Raw genomic sequence first — 18,130 nt, 5'->3', positions numbered from 1 at the left:
GAGCAAAACAATCACCTCCATTAGGATGAGTGTTAATAGGTGTAATTGCCATGGAGATGTGATACCTACCACTGAAAAGACGGTGCACGCTTGTGCCGCTTGTGCTAACGAAAGCCCTAAGACCAAGGTAAGCGGGAGCCACGCAGCGTTGGTGTTATTGTTAGAAAGACATTGCGTGCGATAGCTGGATGAGCTTACAAGCAGGTCAACACGAGAGAGAGAGAGAGGAAGTGTCAACCTCATGCTACCAACACTGCAAACTGTTAACTTTCCATGAGCAGATGCAACATGTTGTTTATTATTATTATTATTATTATTAGAAGTAGTAGTAGTAGTATTAATAATAACAATAATAGCAATAATAATAATGACGATGATAATAAAGAATATATAATAATAATAACAATAATAAGAACAACAACAACAATAATAATCATCATCATCATCATCATCATAGCAAGTCCCTATGGAGTAATTTTATTTATATCCTCTAGGGTTTCACTATTGTGCTCAAAGATGCCTACAGGTAAACCCAAGTCTGGGAAAGAACCCAGGCTATCCCGCCTCCATATTTTCTTTATTTATTCCTTTATAATTTTTTATAATAATTAGTACTTGGGAATTTTGTGCTTTAATATTCAATTAATAAAACAGGTCAGCAATGATAATAAGGTATGTGCAACTCAAAATCGGCCCATCGAGGGAAAGGGAACACATGGATTCATATTCACACCGCAGCAAAAAAAATCCTTTATGTCTGTAATGGACTTGTAAGTTAAGGGACTCTCACTGCCTGCAAGCTTAGAGGGTAATGATAGTGTAAGGTGCTCAATGATCCTCTCATGATTTTGTTAATTCATTTTTGTCCTTCTACTGTTGTTTCCCCATTATACTAATTGAGTATAAATTGGTTAAGAGGGAGCAGTGTAGTTATCAAGCTGCTTAGTTTTATCAGATGACAATGTAAATCCCCCAGATCCTATTAGAGACAAAAGCTGCTAACGCGTAAATGTGCTATGTCAGCTAACACAGGGAGATGGAGGGGGAGAGAGAGAGAGCGAGAGAGAGAGCGAGAGAGAGAGGGAGGGTAGGGAGAGAGAGAGGGAGGAGGGTGGAGGGACGGTGACGTGAGGGTGGAGGAAAGAGTGAGATGGTGTGAGATGAAGGCCGGTTCACGTGATTCCCCCTTCGCACTCTCCCTCTTGCCAACTGTCTCGCACTCGCTCTTTACCTCCAACTCCACTTGGTCTGGTGCGCCACTGGTTATTCCTTTAAAAAGGTATTTTGTCCGGACCAAACTAGCGGGGCATTCAACAACATATTAAACCAAATATTTCCCATTCCCGCTATTGACCATCGATATGGGTCCTCGGGGATGGGGGGAATAATCGTAAGGATAACACCACCGTGTGTCTCTCCTCTATTTGTAGTAAAGCCGTCTGCCTACGGATTTAAATGGGATCCTAACAAGCTTTTTACAAGTCGGGAGTCGAACGCTATGGCCAAAGTGTGCTGCACCTGCTCGGCTACCTCTGCCAAGTTAACCCTCCTGGTGAAGACCTTTCTAGGCGAAGGAAACGTCCTCCTGATTCTGCAATTAGTTTCTGCATTTCTTTGGCATCCTACATATACCTAGTTGGTGACGGCTCCATAAAAGAGTTTTAATACTGCTTTGCAGATGTCCACTGGCATCCTAGCCAACACCACAGAGTCCTTTATCATGTCTTAAGACTAATGGAATCCCCCTACGGCAGCCAAAACAACCATAATAAGCCCATCTACAAAGAATTAAATATATTAAAATGTATTTTTTATTAAAGATTTACATTTTGTGATTGACTGACTGACTGATTGATTGATTGGGTCATTGATTGATTCATTCATTCATTCATTGGAATCCTGGGACTCAATATTTATTTAAATCCAATGTTTTTTATTATTATATATCATTATTATTATCATTATGATTTACGAGACAATTTGTCAAGACAACGCCTATAAACTCTAGAGAGCACATTGGGAGCGCTGATCAAACATCAAATATAGATCATATTATGTAAAAACAGCAATATAATATGAGTTATTAATAGGATGGGTTACACAGTAGTGGTCTGTTAATTGATAATTATAAGATGATGAATTAAGTTACTTAGGACAAATGATCCTTTTTGAAGTTAAACATAGGTCTGGAGCCTGGAAGGAGATTTAAACAGGTTGGAGCAATGCTGAGGCAGAGAAAAGGAGCTCTGTGAATGTCAACAGATGCTTTCCTCTATTCCAGGAAAAGGATCTTAGGCCTAATGCAAACATTGGCAGAGTTCGAGGATCCAATTTAACACCACCAAGATTTGGATTTGGATTTTTTTTTCCTTCATATCATATGTGTATTTCTCTGCATAGAATGCATCACTTTGTGGCAAGTTATAGCAAAAAATTGTTTGTATTTCAAGAATACAATTTCAGGATTTTTTTTCGTGGAACCGTGACACGTTTTACAGACCCCCCAGTTTGACCCCAGAGATGAGACTGGTCACACAAACATTCTCTAGTTACTCAAATCATCTTTTTATGTTCAATTAGAATAATCAAATTGCATGTGAAATTGAGTAAACGAAACATAGTTTTTGCAATGGCCAACTCACTAATTCACTTTTTTTTAAGGGAAATGGTGCTCAATTAGAATAGATAGTGATTGATAGATATTGAGACTGACGGGGCAATGACCTTGGTGGAGGTTGGGTGGAGGCCACAATTCACTGACATGACAGCTAGAAAAAATCGTGAGTTGAGTGAGACGTCTAAATGTACAGAAATATTAAGATCCTATGCTTGATCACATGGACAGCCAGAAAGCTTGGATAGCTTGGCCATAGGAGAGTAAACTGTATATATCGTTGCATATATGTTGTATATACTGTGTTGATATACAGAATATAAATCTTCTTCCTGAATTAATTTAATGAGCCACTATAGGAAATAGAGGAAATAAAGTGTAAAGTAAAAGACTGTTGATGAGCAAATTGCTGTTATCAATTCGTATCAAGGCGTCAAATTACTTCCCATCCTGCTTTCACTGGGAAAAGCAGGATGGGAAAGGTGTGGAAGAAATGCAGAGATCTCTCTGCATGCACTCAACATAGATGTTGCAAGTGAGGTGGTGTTAGATAAGAAATTTAAATAGTGCTGAGTTACTCTGTAAAAGCCCAGTAAGTTTGCTTCATCACCATCTCCTCAACGTTAGTGGTCAAACGGAAGCGCCAGCTGACAGCTGATTGGTTGCCAGTCCTTCCTGTATCCAGTATTTAAAGCTCTTAAATGACACCAGTGTGAAACGCACTTCAAAGGGTATAAGAAATTCTACAAATGTCTCGTGACACGTGAGCAGATGTCTCATCCTAATGCCGCTGCAGCAAAAAGAGATCACACCGGCCAAGAACTAAAAGAAGGGAAGCCTGATCTTTTGGTCAGGTTATAAAACCTTTTCTTCACTTAATAATCGCACAAACCACAACCAAGAGGGCAGATATTTTAATATGTCAAGACTTTTTTCTAAATTGATTCCTCTCTAAATCCTTTTTCGGAAAACTGCCTTTCATCCTATTAGAGTCTCGGGAGGACCCAAAGCAGATCCAGAGGATCAGAACAACATGGGGAACCCACGCTTCAGAGAAGATCAAACTTCAATTTGAGGCCCATCGCTGGAGAAATAGACAAATACCAACCGTAGACGGACTTAAATCCTGTCACATCTTTAATTTGGTCTGACAAAATGACAACAATAAAAAAAATGGCTTTTTTGAATAGAAAGTATCCTCATTCATTATTCATTATGAATAACGTATCATTATGTTCATTCCAGGAGAAAGACGGTTAAATATCAGTGCTTCAACACCCTGTAGTTAAATAGTAATGTTGTACATCAGTAAATTCAGCGTATGCATGGGCAGCTGCTCAGTCAAACTGAACTGCAGCGCATTTGTCTGCTGCGGGAGTTGATCTACAGCAGCGCAATATTCCATTTTCCCGAAGAAGGTAGCAGAAAAATACTGAAAATGACTTGAAATGAACCTAAGATCTCAAGAGCATTGTCAGTAGCCCCAAATTGTTTAATTTCCCAAACCCATCTTAGTAAACTCAAAAAAAGAAGCACATTTTTCCTCCGAATATTTACTACTGACCTAGCCCAGGAATCCAAAAATAAATTGAAACGGATTGGATTAAATCTGTCCGTGTACATGTTGGTGGCAGAGAGATATAAAAATACTTAAATCAGGCCCAAGAAAATCTTTGGACCAAGATTATCTTTGTCCATTGTCTTTAAAAAAAAAGAATAATAAAAATGCCATAAGGCTTTAGGAAAACAGTCTCTGGGTGTAGAGGGTCTGCAACAGAGGATGGAAACAAAACGATCTGTCCTGCCGATCCTGTTACTTATTTCACAAGAACTCTGTGAAAGCAAAGTTCTTTTACACGTTTTCAGGTCCTGTATATCCACTCTACCCGATCTCCTCATAGTAGGTGTGTTGGATATCACAAGGTTTATACTGTATCCCCATTATGGAATCGAAAGCCGTACTTTTGTACATCCTGCGTTAAAACACCTCGCAACGTCATCCGCCTTGTTCTTTCTCTCGTGTCAAAATCAGTGTACAGGCAGTAACATTTGTGATTTCACGTATGACATTATTTCACGTATTACATTATTATTCCTATAAGGAATATTGCTGGACAACTACCCTTGGAAACAAGACAATTCTGGGAATCTAACATTTAATCCAGGATCTACACTCTCCCCTCGTCTCCGTTTCCATGTCTTCTCAGTACAGCCAGGGTCTCTGCGGCATCTGAACCGACGTAATCGAGGAGACGACACATTTTCATCCGATCGAAAAAAAAACCAGAGGAGAATGTTGAAGTCTAGTTACACTGCACCGACTGCAATGCAGAAGGATTGGCGTGACATTTTTTTTTGTCTTGAATTCTTCATGGAGATGAGATTGTCAAGTTGGACGACGAGTTTCACATGCACCCCCTTCCACATTGTAGACAGCTTCGGGAAAATACAGAAAAGTAGCAGTGGCTGTACAGTATAGCTCTTAAACAATGTTGAAATCCTCCCTATGTTATTACCACTGCACGGGTTTAAATGCGCTGTATTATGCGACCAGATGCAGACAGCGTCTTTCAATCAAAGCTTGCTTCAGTCTTGGGGTTGGACTTGGAGACACCAGGTATGCCGCATCAAGGCGCGTTAACCTCGTCGGTCAAAGAAAACCACTGAGTTATTGCCAGATTTTCACCATGCCAAGAAGGACCAATGTCAACATCCAGACGCAGCATCTGGATGTTGACGCGGCAACCAACAGTCGGGCCCAGGATTCAGGCTGTGCTTCCGCAGCTCTCTGTGCAGCTTCTCCCTCAGCTTGCGGAAGGACGGCCTCCTGCATGGATCCTTCTCCCAGCAACTCATCATCAGTGAGTAAACAGCGGGAGGAGAGCCCTCTGGAGCCTCCATACGATAGCCCTCTTCCACTCTCTCCTTTACCTCCTTCAGAGACTGTGAGCCGGGCAATGAGCAGGAATTGGAAAAGAGACGTGGTGGGAGGGGTGACGCAAAAGGAACAGAGAATGGCGGGAAAAAAAAAAGGGGAAAAAGAAGAGGCAGCGATGCAACAGTGGAAAGAATATATTTATGTTATTTGCAAAACAATTAATCGATTTTCATTTTTTTTTCCCGGCTGTCTCATCGTTTTACACAATCACGGCTCAAGTTGTGATAAAAGCACACCCTCGGTGAAGCCAAATTCACATAGACACAAGGTCCTTCAGCACTTTCATTCTCTTTAACCCTCTCTATGACATTTAGAGAGTCTCCCTAAATATTTCAACATTTGTACATCTTTAATGGGTGGTAACTAGGTAATCATCAGCATTTAAAAGGACACCCAACATAAGGAGGTCATTCAGCAGGTCGTCCAGCATTTGGTGTCCATTAAATGAATGCTGCCTAATCCTGCTAGACTGCTAGACAGTGACCTAATTTACTCTTTGACCAAAAGAAAATATACAGCAATGGACAGGGGGCAGGGATTTCCAGAGAGACTGCGTGTCACACAGAGCTGTTCTCTAAGTAGCATAATCTCCTTCCCCCTACCTCCACAAAGATTGCCTCACTAGCCTATGTGCACATACCTGAACACACACTCACTGACTCCATCAAACAAATTCACTGCTGGCACGGGAGGTGGTGTAGCTGTATGATAAATCCTGCTACCTGCTATTTGTACGGCTGCTGTATGAAAAGCTGAATCACATCACTATCTGCACACAGTAGGACCTCTTTGCCCACAATAATACAGCCCACTGCTTGATAACTGGCCGCAAAGAAATCTGTGCAGCTTTTACCTCAATAATCACTTCTCTGCTGCCATTCATTTGTCTTGTAATATTGATTCTGATGGTGCTGATTGTGCCAAAATCCTGGACTCACCCACCTCTATAAATGTGATTCTGATGGTACTCTTTTTTTTTTTTTTTTTTGCTCCAAAATGTTTACGAATGCTCTTGGCAATATTGATTCAAAGAAATCAGTGGGAGAAATTACAGTGACAGCTTATTTAATTGATGAACACAGAACCCAAATATTTAACCCTATGAGTACCACAGGTCCAATTCCTAAAACATGGAAGACTGCTCATGTTCATCATCTGCATAAAGATGGAAAGTAAAGGAGTTTAAATAATTATCAGCCAATCTTGAAATTTTCCCCGGAGAAAATACTGGAGTTGCTGATGAATGACCAGCTCAACCAATTTCTCTCCCATTTTTCCCGTTCTTCCCGTATTTTTTTTGTCAGCCAATGTGCATTACAATAACAGGATAAAACAGATAGAAGCTCCCAAAAATGCAGAGGCATAACATTACAATGAGGAATTATAAATATGGAGAATCATAAATATATTTTTATGTAAATCGTCCGTTCTCCGTACGCCCCGATTGCCCTGTTCATCCAAATAAAACAACTGAAAACAGTGTGGGGATGTGGTACAACTTGGAGAGATGGGTATCATTAAGATTTGAATGGTACTACCACTCTTACTGATACTGTTTATCAATCTGGTACTTTAACGGTACTCTTATTGGTTGTTTTTTTTTGTTGTTTTTTTAAGAGAAAAACTAAAACAAATGAAGGGTAGAATTAACACTGCTTTATTTTCTGCACATGGAGAGAGGGCGATCGGGACCCAATCTGCACTCACCATGCGTCCCCAGGGTCTCCTCGTGTGTGTGTGTGAGAGCCAGGCAGAGGGAGCTGGCCCCACCCAAGGCTTGGGCAGATTTACGATTAAATCGTCTACCAGCGATCGATTCCATCTATCGGCGATCGACTCAATCGACCGTGATTGACATTGGTGACAGAGATTTTTCTAATTTTTTTAATCCGCCAGGAAAAAGGGAGAGAGAGGGGTGGAGGCTCTCCCCTCTCCGCTCAGAGCTGTCGAGTAACCACTGGTTATCGGGTCCCAGTTCCCCGCTCTACAGTCCCGTACAGCGACTTTGAGGGGCAGGTGCTCAAAAAAAAAAAAAAAAAAAAAAGGCACATGGGCCCCCAAGCTCAGTTTCTAGGCATTTTGCTGCTCTGGGCAAACGGAGCAGAACAGCGGAGCCACTGTGCGCACATTGCAGGTGGGCCGAGGTGCGAGGTTCATGATGAGCTCCTCATGAATAAATCTTGCCCAGACAATCCGCTACCTCGATACCCATCCACACTTAAAAAAAAATAGTGCCTGATAAAAAGGGCAACAAGGGGTCCATGGGGCAGGGCACCCTTTACCCCCCCCGCATGTACCTGCAGATCTATATGGAGATCTAGTACTCCTCACTTAATGACCGAGTTCCGTTCCTAGGACCAGGTCGTTAAGCGAATTGGTCGGTAAGTGAGGACCGGTGTTATTTCACGGTAAGGAGGAGTGGCCATTGCGTACGCTAGAGTAGTGAATACTGACAGACTACGGGAACAAGACTGAGAACGGTGATGAGATGAGATGTATATAGTGTATAGTACATAGTGTATATAGTATATATAGTGTATATAGTGTATATATAATAACAATAATAATAATAATAATAATAATAAATGGCTTATTGCGTCAGAGTGACTCAACTTTTTTTTTTCAAATAATTATCCAATAATTATTTAGCAATAATTTTTGTTTTTAGAAAGTTCTTAATACGTTTTTATTTCATTCGTTCCAGTTTTGAGATTTTAATAACTACGTTTTTCCATGCAACAGGTCAGCGAGTCCAGCTAGTTTAAGGAACAAATAGCTGACTGGCACATTGATCAATACTCACCATCTTGGGGTAGGGCTGTCGACCATAAGAGAAGATTTCCCACAGAAGTACACCGTAGCTCCACACATCTGACCTTGTAGAGAACTTCTAGACAAGCCAAATGCACACAACAACAGAGAAAATGAGGCTTTGTTCATGTTTACTCATATCTCGGTCCCAAACTTATACCAAAGTCTGAGAATGTTGTTCATCTTCCTTCTTCTTGATGTTTCTAATTCACTCTCTTTATCTCACTCCTTCCCCATCCATCCTCAATGCTCAATTTAGATGCTGTTTTGTTTTGTTTTTCGTTTATTTAAATAGGTTTGTGTAATGTAGTTGGTTCAATAATGATTATATATAGATACATACAGTATATATATTTTGTAATTCCTTGGGAAAGCTACTTGATAAGCCATGAGGTTTATTTTGGTCTCTCCTGCATTTTGTATCAACTTTTCTTTTTTCTCCCCCCTTTACCTCATTGTTCTACTTTCCATCCTGTATTTCTTAATGTGCAATGAATTAACTAAACTAATGTCTTCCACTTTCTTCACACACACATTTTCGTCTCTTTCGGTCCTTCTTTGAGTGTATAATCATATAATTACATTTAATATGTATAACATATTTTTTAATTTTCCTATCATATGCGTGTTAAAACTTCACTAGTGCTGTGTCTTTTCAAAACAGTCCTGTTGGGAGCAGGCTGCATTGTGCGGGTGGGCGAAACAATACCAAAAGTATCGATACTACGTCTCGTTTTGAAGACATATTCTAGCGTCAATAGGATCGACACCTAAAAAGGGATCTCGCGCTTGCTTGGTGCCCGTCACTGCGTGGTGAACGGGAGATCCTTTCCGCACGCACGTTAAGTGAACGCCCATGCGCAACACCACCGGCAACGCAATCAATGAATGCCATCGGCTGCGCCTCCCAGTTCACCATTTCTCCAAACAAAACAAATAATAACAGTTTGTTTAGGGAGATACTGGCCCTGGAATTACTTGGTATAGGATCAAAACCAAATTTTGTGGTACCACCCACCCCTACTGCACTGTTCGGAACGGGCTGCACTGCGAAAAACAAGTGACTCAGTCGCAGAGCCTTGAAGCCCTGCCCTGCTTCTGCACAGAACGGAACAGCTCGCTGTTCGCTTGCTTATTCAAAGTTTATTAATATTACACGTGTCATGTCCAACTTGCACCAAATTCGACATTGCACGTCCTTGGGTCCCCAGCAACACACCCGCCAAGTATAAAGAAAATCGGATAAATGGTTGTCGAGATAATCAAAGGACATACATACAAACATACATACACACAGATGTTCCTTCCTTCATTAGTTAAATAAATCATGATATAACTTCCTTCAGCTTTGTATTAATACAAAACAAATGGTGGGCTGAATTTATTTCATAGGTTACACAAATTTTATTGAAAGGGGCAGTTGGCAGTAGCAGTTAATCAAACTCACCTTCTTCTTCAGAGCCTCTGGTGCCGTCCATTTGACCGGCAGTTTGGCGTCGTCCGAGGCCTTGCAGTCCACCTTGGCCAGGCCAAAGTCACTGACCTTGGCCACGCCCTCATCAGACACCAGGATGTTACGAGCTGCCAGGTCCCTGTGGACGAGCCTCTTAGACTCCAGATACTCCATCCCCTCACACACATCTCTGCACACGTCAACATAAACAGGCAGACATCAACATAAACAGGCAGACGGATAAATACGGATCCATAGACAAATACAGACACACACACACACACACACACGCACACACACACAAACACGCACGTACACACACACACACACACACACACACACACACACAAACACGCACATACACACACACACACACACACACACGCATTGTATTCATGTAGTAACAATAGTGATGCTTCAATTTCTCACTGTTCAATCCAATGAAAAATGTCAGAATATATTTAGAGAATTAGTAGAGAATTGCTAGAAGTAGTTAAAGACGAATAATTTCAGACCAATTCAATAAGAGATAATTATTGAAAAAGCTTTTTATTATTACTATTTCATTGCCTTCTAATAATGAAAACGCAATTTTGGTTTGCATTTTGTGTATAAAGGTGTTATACAAAGAAAGGCTATTATTGTTTATTATTATTATTGTTAATATTATTTTTAAATGATCATTATTAGTAGTCCTGTTATCAACAAGTGTCTGCAGTTATGACACCTAACGCATAGTTTCACATTGTATCAACACACAATATTTCCACTTATTATACACACTCTCCAAAGAGACTCACAATGCAAAGCGGAGCAGCTGAGCGGTGTTGATAACTGACCGGCCTCTTGTCCTAAGAAAATTCACCAGATTGCCCTGCAACACCCATATGCACATACACATTAACACCCACAAGTACACAAACACATACACAAACACACGAGGGGAAAATGAAGTTGAGAAGAGGAATTGTAAAGAAGCTTCCTGCTTTTGGTGCTGCGACACTCACACAATCCCACATATCCTTAAAACTAAATCCCATTGACCATTGTCTTAATATTGAATTTAGATATGTACTATAAGATGGTATAGATCTATTACAAGATTGAAGCAAAGCCCAGAGGTGAACCTAGACCCACATCACTCAGGATCCACGCTGACATTACCTTGGTCATCAGCTCTGTGACGATCAGGAGACCACTGCTCAGAATCACCCCCAGCAGCCGCACCAGGTTTGCATGCTGGAACGTTCTGAAGTAAAGAGTGTCGCTCAACAAAACAAAACACGACAAGACAACAGAAGTGCTCGACAAAAACAGAATACACAGCGTATAGAATAGTGTTAACAGGGTCCAATCAGTCCAATCCAGTGTGTTGAACATCTATTTCCATCGTGGGGTTTGAACCGGCATTGTTTCATTGAAAGCAACAGCGATGCACAAAGCTGTGAGTGATGATAAGATTCCATTCTATCACTTAAGTTGAAGAGGAACTGTTTTCACGCTCACGTCATCACTGTGGTTTCTTGCAGGAAGGCTTGAGCTGTGACATCAGATTTGATGTTCTTTACTGCCACCTTCTGGCCCATGTAGTCCCCTTCGTACACCTCTGGGGAGACACACATCTCTGTAAAATAACTGTTTAACCATTTAAGAGCTTCTTTGCTTGTGACACTACAGGTGTTGAATTTTTGAAATGATTCCCTTGTGCCTACAGTTTTCTCCCAGGGTAACGCTAAAGTGAATTTGCCCCTGAGGTGTTGTATTCCGTTTCTGATATTTGTATGTCTACAGATATACATACAGATATTTTTACACAAAGATGCAAAATATACACCATTTACAATTTTCCATTTTTCTAGTTATTGTATTATTCCTGTTTGCTCGCTCTACTCTACGGTGTGTAGGCCATATCAAATCATTTGTATGTCAACATAATTAGTGAATATACAAACACTTTGCGTTTCCCCAATTTCTCTTTCCTGTTTCTTGCTTATTCACACAATTGACACCATTATATGAGATGTGATTTAAAACAGAGTACTTGGGTAGAAGCTCACCCCCAAACTCCCCCTCTCCGATGGTCTTTCCCAGAGTTAGCCCCCCGATGTCTAGCAGCCAGCCCGCTGGAACAGAGATGTCAGCACAAGATGTATGCACAAATCCTAAAATGCCTCAATGAATTAAATAATTCAATCTACTAATAATGGAAAGACAGATTGATAGACTGATTAGGACTGTCACCGCTTCATTGAATGATTCATTGACTTATCCATCGTTTGACGCAATGAAATAAGCTATGAAACAGAATCCTATAAACAGAATCCTCTTTTTCAACTCGGGAGTCAGAGCGCATGGTCTCATGTCTCAACCAAACCTACTTTTGGATAGTTCCAACTCAGCTGACTTGGTTCCTTCTTTTTCTTTGGGCTTCAGAAGAACGGTGGCAATGGAACCCTTGTTCTTTGAGTAGAACTGAAAAGAGGACAAGACTATATAGTGAATTCATCTTGATTCATTAAGCGATAAACCGCGTCTGGAATTCACACAGCACATCCATTCCTTGTCTTTAAAGCTGATTATAATTTAAATGTATAGTTCCGGTTGGAACAATGTGTTTGTGGAAAAAAAAATAAAAAATAAAAAAGTTTGACTGGTGCTCTGTATTGATGAATGCAAAGAAAAAACAAATTGTTTGATAAAGTATATTCAAGCCATTTTTCAGAGGATCACTTGTCCATGATACCAATGTTGGTATTATCATTACTAGCATAATAATACTGTTCTTTATATATAAAGTCGCATTGAAAACAAGAAGTGAGAAGGAAAGAAAATGGTTACAGTTTTCACTGGAAAAACAGTCACCAGTGGAAGTGGGTGGGTGCGGTGGGGGGGGTGGGGGACTATTGATGGACTTAAATTCTGAAATGTTTTGGGTGTAGTATATGGGTATAATTGGAATAATGGGTTCGATTTTTTTTATTTGTTTGTAATAGTACTGTCTCTTAATAGTACAGCAGCAAACCAAAGAAAATCAAATTGGTATTTATGTCAAAGCGAACAAATGTATGCACACACACATGCCACGTCTGTGTGTGTCCCCTTACATTATATTATATCATATTATCTTATATTATATTATATTATATTTTGGCACAGAATTAAACAGATCTCTTTAATCAAAATTTTTTTTTTAAATCTGAAGAATAATTATGAAAGGCAGACTGACTAATATTACAGAAATGAGTGCATGTTTTAAGTGTTTTAACAAAAATGTTTCACAATGGTGAATGAAATCAAGATTTTTTGTGGATTCGTCTTTAAATGTCATAGTTGCATATAAGTTCAGAACTTAAGTGAAGCGCTTACATTTCCACGTTCGCAAAACTAAAATGAAACACCAGTGGGCTGTCAGCGGGAATATCCAAATATAATAAGTGATGGGACTGGAGCACAAGAGTTAAAAGCATCAACAGCCTCAATATCCCCCCCCCAAAAAAATCATCGCTCCGTTTCCTCTCTCAGGGCAGAGTCGGCCACAATGAGTCACCACTGGAGCCATGTGCAGTGCTCTGATAAGGGAGCATCTGGTCTGTCACTGTCACTTCTATCTCCAAACCGTTTAGTATCCCAAGTCCATTACAGAAGCTGATAAACTATGGAAGGAATGCTGTTTTCAAACCTTTTTTACGGACATATATAATATAGTTTCCCAGTGGTGATGCGTGAGATGGTGAGCCCAAATCTTAAAGAGGACCTATTGTGCTCCTTTTCACCAAGTTAATACAGGTCTCTGAGGTCCCCAGAACATGTTTCTAAAGCTTTTGGCTGAAAACAGGTGGTTTCAGTGGGAGGAGCCAATGAGCCAATGGGTTTTTTTGAGCTTTACTCCAGATTCTGTTGTATTTCTCTTTAAACGTTCACTGATTTCACCTGATCAGTACATGAAAATCTGCTTCTGAACAAATTTGAGGCGAGACATATGCAATCCAGTTGCTGGATCTTCACTCATATTCGATCTACAAGGCCTCATTTCAAAGTTGGTTCTGACTTTCACCGCGGTGTCCAGAGCAGCGCGGAGTTGGAGTAGCGCGGGATATGGCAGGGCTTGGGGCTTTTCATCCTATTAGGGAAGTGTGGTGAAATAAAATAAAATAAGATAAATACATCTACAGTTTTGTTTGGAGAAACGCGGAGCGGATCGCGCACCGCTGCGATCTGTACAGTACGGTCCTACTGTGGACACACACACACAGAAAGAAACACACAGCGGAATTTATTTTTAAACGCGTACATTTCCCTCGTCTGCAATTCCGTCATGGACAGTTGGTATTACTTCTTCTTTCTTTTCAAAGATTTGTGCTGGTCAAGATTTGTGCTGGTCTCTGCAGTCAACAGAGCACTTCCCATGATTAACTTTGACGCTAGCGGGGCTGGTCGCGCTCCAGGAGTGGGTGGAGTTACTCAGATAGGGGGCGGTTCTAATTCTAATGTGTCTTAATGCTACGCAGCACCAAGCCACAAAACTAAACGACTCGTTTTAGGACATGTCTGTCAGGAACAGAAAGCTCACAATAAACTGACTGGGTTCTTATTGCACAGTTTGTGCGCTTTCACTCATCAGAAACCCAAATCTATGTGCACAAGCGCTGAAAAGGTGAGGTTTGCCGAACAGGCCCCTTCTAATTGTGTTAAGCACTAGTTGGACCAAAAACATATGTAAAATGTAGACATAGGAAAGATAAGACAAGGCTTCAGGGCTAGAAATTCAAGGACTAGAGCTGTCACAAATATTACATAATCGCCTGATCACAATTATTTGAAGTGATCACTATCATTTGGTAAAATTGTTTAAAATTCCACAATCATGTTTCCATTCAAATTTAGGGCAAATTTTAAGCCAATGTCAGAAATGCAATGAATAAAACTGGTGCATTTTCACCAGTTGGGTTGAGCAAATTTACCAAGTTCTACCCAAGTTGTTATGTTCCACTGTTCAATGTCACTAAACGTCTCTTCTTTATGAGATGGATGTGTATTATTACACTATTATAGGATTTTATTTACAAGCTTATACCATGATAGTGGCATTAAATCAACAAGAGAGACAATGAAATTGTCTACAATGTCATGATTGTGACAGCACTCAGTAAGGACTGGTGTATTGAATTCTGCCTTATTTGCACAGAAGACAAGCCAATTTAACATATTAATGTAAGTTGCACCAATGTGAGGAGAATTGTATTGTATTGTTGGACATCTCTCTGGTCAGTTAATAGTAGAAAAACATTTAGTTCAATAAAGAATTCTTCTGAATATAAAACATGGAAAAACTTTCAGACAGAGGACACATGCATTTGATTTTGGGATTCGGGGTCAGCACCAGAACCTGGACTGTTTCCCAAGTGTCCAGACTCTGATCTTACTTCTATCATGTCGATCAGGTTGCAGAAGTAGTGCGTGTTGTCGATGGTCAGCTTTTTGTCCCGATGGATGACGTGGTAATGAATGACTTCTCCGGACACACCGACACACAGCACGTAGTCTCCCGGGTGGCGGACGGACTCTCGCACCAGGAACAGACCGTCCTCCACGGGCCTCAGCTTATTCACCGCCTGAGGGCCCGAAATCTTCCCATGGAACCAACTGGAAACCAGAATAAGTAAACATTTAGATGACTGGTATGATATGACTTTTTGTTTTCCACATGTGAATGAAAAATAATGTCGATTTGTCTATTCAAGCATATTACAGTATGAGCTAACATCAACACTATGCAATCACGTTTCCCACATTTATCATGTTCCCAAAAGAGACGTCAGAACAGCAAAACAAAAAAAATAATGGATTCCGAAAGATGAAATGCAAAATGTGCACAAATTAAAGTTGAATCGAATTATTTACTGATGGAAGTTAATTTCACTGAGAACATGCAGCATTTGTCCATAAAGAGCTGATATTATTTAACCAGAAGACTTTGAGTGAGTGTCAAAATACTTCAATAGTCTAAGTACAGTATGCCCAATCTACTGGTCCACCAGTTCCTACTTTGCTGGCTGAAAGCTAAAAGAAGGAGCTTAGGTTAAACTTGAGTCCAGAAGACATACGGCATGAGGCTGAGACTGGAGTCTCTGCGTATCGCCGCCCTTTCTCTCACATTAGCCGATATTATGAGTCCTTCCTCTCCTGTGACATTGTGTCTGGCTCTGCAGTATCCCTTCTCCTGGAAAATGAAACAGCACGAGGAGAATTCCAAGCATATAGTATTAGATTCAACATTATACATGTTAATAGAACAATTGTTCTATTCATTTTGATACATGTTTAGATACTAGGAAATACATGTATCATTTCCATGTCATTAGTTTGTAAATAACTTGTTGAAAAAAGGGGTTTTGATGACGGTACCATGTCTGTGTTTAAAATAGTGAGGATGTCTCCTTTACGGTAAACCAGTTCACCAGACTTGGGCTTCCTCTGGTCGCCTTTGGCTACACATTGTGTCCCAGCAGCCCAACTTGTCTAGAACGGAATACATGTAAGTTACTATTCAGTGATCATATTTAAGAAAAAACCCAATATGTGTTTCAAATAATGTTTTTCAACCCTGATCACTCGCTACAAGATATTTCTCAAAATGTAAATGACTACAGCCATTTATTTGTATGAAAAAAAAATATTAAAATAACAATGAAATTCAAAAATCCCATGATCACGTATTCAACAAAGGTTCTAACTATGATATCCTACAATATAGTGACACATTTCATATCTTCAAGTCGTGTGTTGTGAGGATAACACTGCAAGTCCCAGAATTCCATTCTAAAGTGGCACTTTTTTTTTCCGCAACATCCGGGTTTACCCTCACAAACTTTCAAATTTTTGCCTTATTCTGAATGACGACTGATCTGTATTTCAGATCAGTTGAGGTGGTGGGAATCATTTTTGTTCTATTTTGTAAATATTCATCAATATCGGCAATTAAAGGGGACCTATTATGCCCCTCTTTACACACGTTAATATAAGTCTCTTTTTATACCACTCAAGACCATGCATTCCAGCCATTGTAACATGCCTCTAAACATGGACTGTTCCAAAACGGGCTGGTTCAGTGTGTGTAGCATTAATTGTAAATGAGCAGCAAAGCCCCTTGTTCTGAGCCAATGGGCTTTGAGCTTTACTCCAGGCTCCGTTTTATTTACTTGGTAAACGTTCAATGATTTCACCTCATCAGTCCACCAAAATCTGTTTCTGAGCAAATTTGTGGCGAGAAATAAGAAATCCAGTTGCTGAATCCGAGCACCACGGCCTCATTTAAAAGTTTGCTCTGACTCTGACTGATTCTGACCGGTGGCTCCAGGCTTGTGGGAGGCACCGCACCAGGGTTTTTTTGTTTTGTGTAAACATCGTAAAATAAAATACAATAAATAAAATAAATATATGCACCTACAATAAAAAACACAACTGTATTAGTTTTGTTTGGAGAAACGCACAGCGGATCGGACGACCATATAAAGAAATCCGTGACAAGCTGACGTCAGCTCGTGCATTGGAGAAAACCTTTTGTTCATAGGGATTACTTTGTCATTAGTTGACCTCATTATCTGACACTTTGGCCACTTCTAATATGAACATCAGACATTGAAACATTACATATACACGAAAAAAATTAAAAAAAGGAAAAGCATATTAGATCCAAGAGGTTAGATATTAGGTCTCCTTTAACTGACCACGGCCAGCTACGTCGCATTGTCAAATTCGCCATGGCTGACTGTTAACTTGCGTTGCCGAGCTTTAAATTCCCACCGGGAAAGGCGGACCCCGACACCAACATAACATAGAGGAGCACATGTATAACACGAACGCACTGAATGACTTAAAAAAATACATATAAAATAGAAGAAAAAAAGAAAAATCTCACGGATTACCACTTCAATATCGAGTAGACTTCTTAATGCACTTGTTTGGAATAAAGTTGGTAACAGGTTACTGGAACATTATTGTGGCCTAAATTCTTGACACTGTAGTACATACCATTGCCATAAGCAGGAGTCGGTGCAGGGTGAACTCTGGATTGCCAACGCTCAAAACAGATGGAGGCTACACCTGTGAAACATAAAGATGAGCGGAACCAGCGCTGCCACAAGAGCCATTACCGTGTCTCCCCTGATCCACATAGACGGTAAACGCGCCGCACCAACATACAAAAGGATTTCACCGTCTCGCTGTACCTGGGGGGGGAATGCAGCGAAGGACGACGCCACCCACTCCATCACTTCCCTCGGAGCGGCTGAACGGCGGAGCCCTCCGGCCGCGA

General features: G+C 40.4%; 1 protein-coding gene across 1 annotated transcript; it reads right to left on the bottom strand.

Annotated features, from left to right (window-relative positions):
• Positions 1 to 4,782: 4,782 nt before the first annotated feature.
• Positions 4,783 to 18,086, bottom strand: matk (megakaryocyte-associated tyrosine kinase; the record flags this gene model as incomplete). Its single annotated transcript, XM_079996585.1, has 13 exons — positions 4,783 to 4,844; positions 5,365 to 5,557; positions 8,356 to 8,442; positions 9,811 to 10,006; positions 10,617 to 10,690; positions 10,981 to 11,065; positions 11,323 to 11,422; positions 11,874 to 11,939; positions 12,195 to 12,288; positions 15,240 to 15,459; positions 15,921 to 16,036; positions 16,222 to 16,335; positions 18,045 to 18,086. 13 exons carry the CDS (start codon positions 18,084 to 18,086, stop codon positions 4,783 to 4,785), a joined length of 1,449 nt encoding a protein of 482 aa, XP_079852711.1.
• Between the last annotated feature and the right edge of the window lie 44 nt (positions 18,087 to 18,130).

Source organism: Zeus faber (assembly GCF_960531495.2).
Source record: "Zeus faber genome assembly, chromosome: 1".
NCBI classification, from domain to species: domain Eukaryota; kingdom Metazoa; phylum Chordata; class Actinopteri; order Zeiformes; family Zeidae; genus Zeus; species Zeus faber.
The sequence above is the reverse complement of the archived record's forward strand: the minus strand, read 5'-3'. Positions and strand labels throughout refer to the sequence as shown.